The 10,255-nt window shown below is 34.2% G+C and overlaps 2 protein-coding genes across 2 annotated transcripts; one reads left to right on the top strand and one right to left on the bottom strand.

Moving 5' to 3' along the window:
* Window positions 1-594: 594 nt before the first annotated feature.
* Window positions 595-3,263, top strand: LOC120194462 (glutamine synthetase leaf isozyme, chloroplastic-like). The gene is made up of 13 exons (XM_039196775.1): window positions 595-682; window positions 902-1,166; window positions 1,308-1,347; window positions 1,436-1,539; window positions 1,624-1,672; window positions 1,758-1,864; window positions 1,944-2,031; window positions 2,112-2,240; window positions 2,331-2,405; window positions 2,502-2,555; window positions 2,640-2,837; window positions 2,908-2,968; window positions 3,056-3,263. Exons 2-13 carry the CDS (start codon window positions 913-915, stop codon window positions 3,193-3,195), a joined length of 1,299 nt encoding a protein of 432 aa, XP_039052706.1. The 5' UTR covers window positions 595-682; window positions 902-912; the 3' UTR covers window positions 3,196-3,263.
* Window positions 3,264-4,513: 1,250 nt separating this feature from the next.
* Window positions 4,514-6,427, bottom strand: LOC120194453 (probable acyl-activating enzyme 6). Its single transcript, XM_039196766.1, has one exon. It carries the CDS (start codon window positions 6,352-6,354, stop codon window positions 4,684-4,686), a length of 1,671 nt encoding a protein of 556 aa, XP_039052697.1. The 5' UTR covers window positions 6,355-6,427; the 3' UTR covers window positions 4,514-4,683.
* Window positions 6,428-10,255: the final 3,828 nt, after the last annotated feature.

The following is a 10,255-nucleotide window of genomic DNA, read 5'->3' as shown; positions in this document are numbered from 1 at the left end:
TAATTATTAAAACAAACAAAACAAACAGATAAATAAAGGGTCATTGGTGTCATCTCCATAGCCACTACGTCTAAGTTTGTAAAGATTAAACCAAGGGATCTTCAACATGTGCACAAGCTGACACATATTCCTTCATTATCCAGTGGTCCCAAAAGTCCAGAAACACATAGATTCTCCAAGTTTTTAGAGTTGATGATTAGAGTTACAGACTTCTAATTTGATGCTTCATTAAGAAATTCGAGTCTAATAGAGTTGGATTATATAACGAATTCTTGGTGCACAGGAATCATAATGATTACTGTCTCAAATGGCATAGTGCTCCAGCTACATTCTATAATTGAGTCTATCATGTATCCATGGAAGTTTTATGAGGTTGAGGTTGAGACTTAGACTTGATAGAAAAGGAAGAGAGAGACATACCTTATCTGAAAGTTTTCATTTTCAAGTATATAGTCCAAGCAAAAGCTTCTCTTGGCGGCATTAAAAGAGACCATTAACCATTTTCCTCCACTCATAAACACTACCCCTATCTGCTTACCGAAAGCCAACATCTCTTTTTCTTCCTATTTGCACCATAAAACAACCCTACTTGGTCTTTCATTCTCTACATCCACAGGCGAATCCCTCATCGGCACGACATAGTTTATTGATCCCCGTCAGACCATTTTCAGGCAGTTGTTAGGTTAGTTCCCAGTGATTCTCATTGTCAAGTCTTTATTCTTTAGTAATGTTTCATTGGGGTTCATAATTTAGAAATCCATGTGCTAGACGTTAGTGAAGTAAGTGCTATCGAAATTTGATGTTTATAGTGCATGCCATTTACATCCTTACTATTACTACAATTGAAGTGCGTGTTCAAGATTTGGAGCTGTTTGTTGTTATGCTTGTTTTGATTTCCCAGTTAAGGGGAGAATGGCACAGATTTTGGCACCTTCAACTCAATGGCAGATGAAAGTACCAAAGAGCTCCACCTTTGGCAGTCCCATTGCAACAAAGATGTGGAGTTCTTTGTTTCTGAAACAGAACATGCATGGAACAACCAAATCAACAGGTAAATTTAGAGTGCTCGCCTTGCAGTCCGATAACATCACTGTCAACAGGGTAGAACAGCTACTAAATATGGACGTCTCTCCATGCACCGACAAGATCATTGCCGAATATATCTGGTATATTGTCTTTCTTATCACATTCATATGTTTTGTCCCAACCGGTTTGTTCGACCACCGATACAAGTTAGCATATAGCAGGTTTGGGACAAATTTGCTTGTCATCGTATCTGAATCACTGTTCTTTCATTACTGAAACAGGATAGGAGGCAGTGGAATCGACATGCGGAGCAAGTCCAGGGTAAGAAACAAGTTACCATAACTAAAATTTTTTGTAATTTTTCAATTTATAGTGTTCAGTTTTTTGTGGTTTCTTATGTTTCTTGCAGACAATTGCAAAGCAAGTTGAACATCCATCTGAACTTCCCAAGTGGAACTATGACGGATCTAGCACCGGACAAGCACCCGGTGATGATAGTGAAGTTATTCTATAGTAACAAACCTCTAAAACAAATCTAGAATTTTGTTTATTTTTATTTTATCATCGAAATATCATTTTTGACTGAACTTCATCCAGCCCTCAAGCAATTTTTAAGGACCCTTTCCGGGGAGGTAACAACATTTTGGTGAGTATTGTGTTATAAAAGATATTGAGTTCTGCAAGTAAGTTATATAGTGTGGATAATATCTTCTTCATGTACTTTTACGAAGGTGATTTGCGATGCATACACACCGGCCGGAGAGCCCATTCCCACGAACAAGCGCCACAAAGCTGCTGAGATTTTCAGTAACAAGAAGGTGGTAGATGAAGTACCATGGTACGGAGTCGATCATCTCATTCTTCTAATTAAATTTGCAGCAAAGATTCAGAAGTTTCTTAAAAAATGTTCCTTTTAGGTTTGGGATTGAGCAAGAGTACACCTTACTTCAACAAAATGTGAAATGGCCTTTGGGTTGGCCTGTTGGAGGCTACCCTGGTCCTCAGGTAATATATTCATGGTGTATATAATATAGTTTTGCATGCCCTTACATGAACATAGATATGGTCCTTTGATGCCAAATCAGGGTCCTTATTACTGTGGAGCTGGAGCCGACAAGTCATTCGGGCGTGACATCTCCGATGCTCATTACAAGGCTTGCTTATATGCCGGTATTAACATCAGTGGAACCAATGGGGAGGTTATGCCAGGCCAGGTCCGCTGTTTTCGAGGCCCTTTGCACCGTTGCTTTCGTGCTTGTTTGTTAATTAGTTATCACCATCTGGTTCTGTAAATCACGATGCAGTGGGAGTATCAAGTTGGTCCAAGTGTCGGCATTGAAGCTGGAGATCATATCTGGTGTTCCAGATACATTCTCGAGGTATTTATTCTAGATACGATTAGGAACCATTAAGTAAACTCACCTCGGAGTCCAAATCACTGAACAACTCACCAATGATTTCCACTATTCCTACAGAGAATCACTGAACAAGCCGGTGTTGTTCTCTCTCTCGATCCTAAGCCTATAGAGGTAATACTACATCCGGGATGCTCTCGATTTGTACTATTAGTCCATATCAGAACCGGTTTCTCAGTTCTCGTTCATGTTCGCTAGGGTGACTGGAATGGTGCCGGATGCCACACCAATTACAGTACTAAGAGCATGAGGGAAGAGGGAGGCTTTGAAGTTATAAAGAAAGCAATCTTGAATTTGTCGCTCCGCCATAAGGAGCATATCAGTGCCTATGGTGAAGGAAATGAGAGAAGATTGACAGGGAAGCATGAAACAGCCAGCATTGACACCTTTTCTTGGGTATGCTTGATGAACATAGATGCTTTTTTCTTTACTTGTATATCAAGTTTTGTTAAATTTCATCTTGCAGGGAGTGGCTAACCGTGGTTGTTCGATCCGAGTCGGACGTGACACTGAGAAGAATGGAAAAGGTAACAATTCCTTCGAACTAGAATCATATAGGTTAAAGGAAAACGTAATAACAAGTGTTGTTCTTTCTTTCCCTGTTGATTGACTAGGTTACTTGGAAGATCGGCGTCCGGCTTCGAACATGGACCCGTATGTTGTAACAGGGTTGCTAGCAGAAACTACAATATTGTATGAACCAACACTTGAAGCTGAAGCACTTTCTGCTCAGAAGATTGCTTTGAAGGTCTAAATAAACCAATTTGGTGTATACTATCTATATTCAACTCATTTAAATGGATGGTTTTTGCCCTTTTTTTCTACTTAGGCTTGTAGGGTATATCCCTGTAAATAAAGGGTCCTAAGATGAGTTGCGTTGTGAGAATTAAGAATTAAGGACTGTCTTTTAAACTCTAACAAATACGTACTTTAAATAAAAGAATATTTATATTTTCTTTGTATTGTTGTGTTTTTCCTCCAGATTAATCCGTGTAAGATACTTAATTTTAGTGACGAATCTCCCAATGAAGATTTTTTGAATGCATAAGGCCTCGAATTCGAGACATACTTACCTCTTTGATTCTCTTTATTATGATTTATCTTTGATGTTAGAATCTTTAGAAATGACCGTCCAGCTCAGTTGGTAGAGCACAAGGTTCTTAACCTTGCGATCATGAGATCGAGTCCCACGGAGGGCATTTCATAATTCGGAGGTCTCATATGGAAGCTGCTCTCAATCTGGTATTGGGGGCAGCCTACTATCCTACCTCCACTTATCCCATTACATATGGGAAAAATGGTCAACTAATTTTTTTTATGGTAGAATCTTGTTTGACTTCTTATTTATTCAATCTTCTAAGTATAATTAATGATGATCATTTTATTTGAATTAAGAGAATTGTCCGTCTAGCTCAGTTGGTATAGCACAAGGCTATTAATCTTGTGGTCGTGGGATCGAGTCTCACTGAAGGCAATTCATAACGGAGGTCTTCTACGGAAGCTGCTCTCAACCTGGGGGCAACCTACTACCCTACCTCCCCTTACCTATGGGAATAGGGTCAACTAGCTATTTTATTTGAATTAAGGAATTTTGACCAGATTCGTTTTAATTGGATCAGTTTTTTATTTAAAAAAATTCAATTACAATGTTATTGGGTTCATTCGAATTTTGATAAAAAAAACTTGATCTAATCCGATATAATTTATAATTATTCTTTATATTTAAAGAAATTTATAATAATATCTTTTTAATTAATTTTTTAATTAGACTCGTATGTTGTGTGTGTCCAATTTATTGGAAAAGTTATATTAAATATTTAATTAATATTAATTTTGATCTTTATCGTTACATCTTCTCTTTTATGAATGTTTATGTCAATTTTATAATGTAACGAATTTATTTTATTTAAAAATATATTTTATAAATGAAATGTTGAAATGAATTGTATACAAATTTATATTTTATTAAATATTAAAGTAATTATTATAATTAAAAATATTTTCTATTTGTCTTGAATTAGTATTCGGATAATCTTAGCTAACTAGAATAAAGAATTTATAATAACTATAGATGTTATTAAGCTTCTTTTTTGGATATTAATTAAGCTACGATACATCTTTTAAGTACATTATTGTTCTCACTAACTGAGTCATTAATTCATGTTTGACAGGTTTTTCATGAAAATGATTATCCTTCTAATCTTTTCCATGATGATGGAGACCAACACAGAGTCAACTCAGTTCACATCCGAGTCCGAGGCCGACTCATCCCAGAGGAAGATGAAGAAGGACCCATCCCCTTGGCAATATCTCTAAGAACAAACTTCTGAATCTTCCCCGTCGAAGTCTTGGGCAATTCGTCCTTAAACACCACCGTTTTGGGCACCATGTAATGAGGCAATTTAGCTCTGCAATACTGAACTATGTCCTGCTCACTCGGTTTACGGGTCAACTCACCTTTCAAACTCACGAACGCGCAAGGTGTCTCCCCCCAATACTCATCGGGCCGAGCCACAACTGCCGCTTCGTTGATCGCCGGATGAGTATAAAGAACAGACTCGACTTCGACGCTGCTGAGATTCTCTCCGCCGCTGATTATAACATCCTTTGAACGATCTTTGATTTCCATGTACCCATCGGCATGCATAACGCCGACGTCGCCGGTGTAAAACCACCCGTTTTCTTTCATACATTTTTTCGTGGCGACTGGGTCTTTGAAGTAACCCAACATAACGCTAGCACCTTTTAAAACGATCTCTCCAAGAGTTAACCCGTCGCGTTTCACACTGAGTCCCGATTTGGGATCCACAACGTCCGCTTCCGTCAACGCCAGAGTTCTCACTCCTTGCCTCGATTTCAACCTCGCTCGCTCCGTCGCCGGCAACTTGTTCCACTCCCTTTTCCAAGCACAAGACACCACCAGCCCTGCAGTCTCGGTTAATCCGTAGCCGTGACTCACAATGAAACCAAGTGACTCGGTCCTCGATAGCACAGCCGCTGGCGGTGGAGCTCCGGCAGTTAAGATTTTCACGGGATTCTCGAGTGGCTTGATTTCAGGGGAACTCGATAACATGTTGAGCACAACGGGTGCTCCGCACATGTGATTGACGCCATGTTTTTTTATCAAATTATAGATGATCGAGGTATCGAATTTCGGAACACAAACATTGGTGCCGCCGACGGCCGCCATACCCCAAGGGTAGCTCCACCCATTAGCATGAAAAATCGGGAGCGTCCATAAGTAAACGGGTTGCTTCGGAACTTCCCAATCGATTAAAGAATCGATTGTTATCGTGAAAATTCCCCGGTGACTATGAACAACTCCTTTGGGAGACGAAGTAGTACCCGATGTATAATTCAAAACAATCGGATCCCACTCGCTTTTAGGCCGGATCCATTTGAAATTCGGATCACCTTTCTCCACCAGGCTCTCGTACGTGCACCAGAAGCGATAATCGACGGCAGCGTCATCGTGATCGTTGATATAAACGAGCTGCGGCGGCGTTTGGTTATGGGGGAAGAGAGAGATGGCTTCGAGAGCGACAGAACAAGAGAGGGTATCGACGAAGAGGACCTTCGGTTCACAGTGGCGGAGCAGTACGGAGATCGTACGGCCGTCGAGACGGGTATTGATGTTGTTGAGAATAGCACCGGACATGGGGACGGCGAATTGGAGCTCGTACATGGCGGGGATGTTGTGGGCCAAAACGGATACGGCGTGGCCAATACCAACGCCGCTGGATGATAGGGAAGAGGCTAACTGGAGGCATCGACGGTGGGTTTGTGACCACGTGAAGGAAGTATCGTTGTAAATGATGGATGTACAATCGCCGTACACGGTGGCCGCTCTTTCTAAGAAGCCTAATGGGGTGAAAGGAGAGCAACTTGCAGGCCTTGGCTTTAGCTCTTCCATGATATTCTATCTTGTCTGAAAGCGTTAAATTAATGGCTGTCTTCCTCTCATGAGTTGTGTTTCGGTTACTGTCTCTGTGGGGATTGGACTATCTCGGGAACGACAACGAGGAGTTTTACAAGTACAAGTAAACCAATTATCTGTATTTATATAAAATTTTAAGTTGTAATTATTATGTAAACACATGAATTTGATTTAATTAATATTAAACATTTTAATTTATTTTTAATCTATTATGCTGTCTACAGTAAATTGAAAGTTGTTAGATTATACATTGGGAGTGTTGGCAAATAACTTAGAGCTAATAGTTTGTAGTTGAATTCAGTAGTTGATTTGATCAATTAATTTGATTAATTGATTTGAAAATTTGATTTGATTAATTATTTATATAGAAATATTTAGTAAAATTTAGCTAATACTTTATAGTTGATATGGGTAAAATGATAAATAAGGATATGATACATTTAGTTGTTAAGTACATATATGTTGGGTGAAATTATTCGGGTGAAATTATTCGGATAAAATACTTTTGATAATAAATTGAAAATTAAGAAAATTAGTAAATATTTTTAAAAATTTTAAATATTTTTTTAAAATTTAATATTTACAAATATTAACATTGTGATGTTGATATATACTATTAACATTATATAAAATATCAACATTACATTTAACTTTTACTTTTATATTTTGCTATATTTTCTTAACTAAAATATATTTGAGAATATACAACTAAAAAATATAATAATAAAATAAAGTTTCACTAATTTATCACTAGACGTTGCATAAAATTAATTTTACATAAGTTCATTGAAAATAAATTTAGATTATATAAATATTAAAGAAAGAAATACATATCCAAACAATTATAAACAAATAGGAATATTTAAGAAATATAGATGGAAATAATAAGGTTTTATGATAAAGATGTAATTATGAAAATAATAATGTCAAATATATCACTTAACATCTTATTTTGCAATCAACTCTCTCAAACCGTTATATTTTCTAGAATTTTCATTTTAAGATTATTTTATACAATTAATTCTTTCAAAATGTGTTTACCAAATAATAAAAATAGAGAGTTGGACTATCAAACAACTATTTATGCAAAAGTAAATTAAAAATTCTTCAAAAAATTATTTACCAAACACCCTTACATCTTTACTGTTCATGCAATTATTTTATAGTTAAAAATTAAGATGATAGAAATACACTCCATTTTCACTATTTTTTTAATTTTAAATTCTCATCTATAGTAAATACGTTAGAATTACACTCCATCTTCACTATTCAATTTTTCCTTTTAATTTTAAACTTCCATCTACCCCTAATCCAACTTCACTATTTATATTTTTTATTATTACTAGAGTGAAGTAGGTATATCTACATATGGAAGTGAATCATGTAATTGTTAAAGTTTCAAGTTGAATTATGTTAATCCATGTCAAATAAGATACAAGTTATATCAGGTTAATTTAATAATTTGGCTCAAATCAGGTTGAGTCCGGGTTAACTAAGGTTTTAATTATTTTTAGGTTGATTTAAAATTAAATTCAGTTCGGATTTTGATCAGGTTAATTTCAGTTTGAATCAATATTAATTTATGTCAAAATAATTAGTGTGTGAATCAGTTCAATATCATGTTAATTCAGGTCAGATTTCATTTAGATTAGGTCAATTCATTAACGGGTAAAATTTTGGTCGGATCTTACCAGGTACAGATGAACTTCAGATCATGTCATTTTATATTAAATATATTTAGTCTAATCTCGCCTTTAAAATAAATTTGAAAATTTGAATAAATTCTTATTGAATCATAATCGAATCAAATGATAAATTACAAAATAAATGCAAAATGTATGTGAGCCCCCTATACTTTTAAAAAAAATCAATGTGACCCTCGTCTTTTTTGTACATTCAATGTGGCCCTCAAACTTAGAAAATAAACACAGTGTGACATTTTGACCAACAATTTCCATCGTTAACCGTTACTGATAAGGAATGCGGCAGGGGATGATGATGATGGATATATAGTTATCTTACAAACCCTCATAGCCGTAATCGACTAGGCAAACTCGATAATCAACTCTAACTATACCTCCTAATCACTATGAGAAGACAAACCAGAGTGTGAATATCTATCTCACAAAAACTTGAAAGAACGTAATGAAAGAAGCTTCTAAGGCACAAGACAATCAACACTTGTAAAAAAAAAACTCTCGTTGTATTATTAATCAAAGAAATTTGTCTTTTCAAAGTTGAATGAATCCTCATTTTATGTAGGGTGAGTAGTCATTGTTGTAACATGACTAATGAATATAAATAATGTTTTGATTCTATCATAATTCTTAATAAAATAATAATAAAATAATAATAATAATTTAACTCAATCTTAATTCATAATAAAATAATAAATCTAACCCTAAAAAATAATGCATCATCATATATTAAATAATATTACAAATAATTAATAAAAAAATATTAAAAAATCGTAATATTTATAAAATATCGTATATAAATTTCCACATATGTTTTCTTCAGTAAAATGAGCATATATTGAGTTTCCGATATCGGATTGATTCGATTCAAAAACCGTTTGAAAGCTAAGAGACAATCGATCATATTTGTAGAGAAATGTTGATCAAATAAGATCATGATCCCATTCAAAAGCAGTTGCAAGTATGTTGTTATGTTATTCTTCTTTTTCAAGGCTTATTCGTGTGGATCAATTGGAAGTGCTAGTCTATCTTCCTTTGATGTGAGTCTTATGATGCATGTATCATTTATGGTGCTGACGTGGCAGTCTACAGTGCCTTGTGACGTGGTAGATGATATTGCAAATTGGATAAATTGACTTTTTATTGATTTCAAGGGTCAAATTGGGTTTTTTAAGTTCAAGGGCTTATTTGGTTTTTCATAAAAAAAATTTTATATTTTATATTTAAAATATCAAATATAGAAAAAATTAAATATAAAAAAAATTACTCAAAAAATTTAAATAAATAAATTTTAAAATTAAAAAAAATTAAATTATTAAGGAAATACGTAAAACATACTTGCTCGGAAATATATTTTTTAAATTATGATACTTAAATTATTTTTAAATATAAACTTTTAAGTTAAAAAATAAATTCAAATATATATAATTTTTTTTAATTATAATAATAATATCAACTAAATTAATATCCAATTGATAATTAAATTAAATGACTCAAAGAAATAAATTGATATTAACCTTATGTTTTTAATTGTTTCTAGCCTATTTATACAAATTATTTCAACCCTTTATACCTTTAGTTTTAGCAGATTCATTCATAATCTAAATTATCCAATTTTTTTAAAGGAATCATATTTCTTGAATAGTTTGAAAAATATACAACCCATCGTGCACTAAGAACAATAATATTTTTAATCATTATGATTAATATTTATATTTTTAAATTTTTAGTCATTTAACTTTTATTTTTAGGATTTTATATTTAATTTTTTTTATTTTTGTATAGTTTAAGTTTAAAATTTAAAATATTAAAAAAAAAATCAAATATGCCCTTAAACTTTAAAAAAAAACTCAAATTGACCATTGGACTCGACTAAAAAAATAATTTAGCACATCCGCCACATTATATTCCATGTCATCAGCCATTGTGGTTCGTCACGTCAACACCGTGAAGTGTCAAGTCAGTACCGTAACGGTTAACGACGGAAACCGTTGTTCAAAGGACCAAATTGAATTTGTTTTTTTGTGTGAGGGCCAAATTAGATACAAAAAATTGACTAGAGCCACATTATTATTTATTTTTGGAAAAAGTGCGAGAACTTCACGTACCCTTTTATAAAAAATAAAAATACTTAAATTAAATTTGAATATAACTAAAAACTCAATCCTACCTAACCCAAA

The sequence above is a fragment of the Hibiscus syriacus genome, unplaced genomic scaffold (assembly GCF_006381635.1).
Source record: "Hibiscus syriacus cultivar Baekdansim isolate YM2019G1 unplaced genomic scaffold, ASM638163v2 tig00004457_pilon, whole genome shotgun sequence".
Lineage (NCBI taxonomy): Eukaryota > Viridiplantae > Streptophyta > Magnoliopsida > Malvales > Malvaceae > Hibiscus > Hibiscus syriacus.
The sequence above is the reverse complement of the archived record's forward strand: the minus strand, read 5'-3'. Positions and strand labels throughout refer to the sequence as shown.

What these genes read in the sequence shown, in the direction of transcription:
- LOC120194453 (XM_039196766.1), bottom strand. Translation starts at nt 6,354, where the DNA reads ATGGAAGAGCTAAAGCCAAGGCCTGCAAGTTGCTCTCCTTTCACCCCA.
- LOC120194462 (XM_039196775.1), top strand. Translation starts at nt 913, where the DNA reads ATGGCACAGATTTTGGCACCTTCAACTCAATGGCAGATGAAAGTACCA. An exon ending in GTGGTAGATGAAGTACCATG is followed by an intron (nt 1,865 to 1,943) that starts GTACGGAGTCGA and finishes TGTTCCTTTTAG; the next exon opens with GTTTGGGATTGAGCAAGAGT. An exon ending in GTTCCAGATACATTCTCGAG is followed by an intron (nt 2,406 to 2,501) that starts GTATTTATTCTA and finishes CTATTCCTACAG; the next exon opens with AGAATCACTGAACAAGCCGG.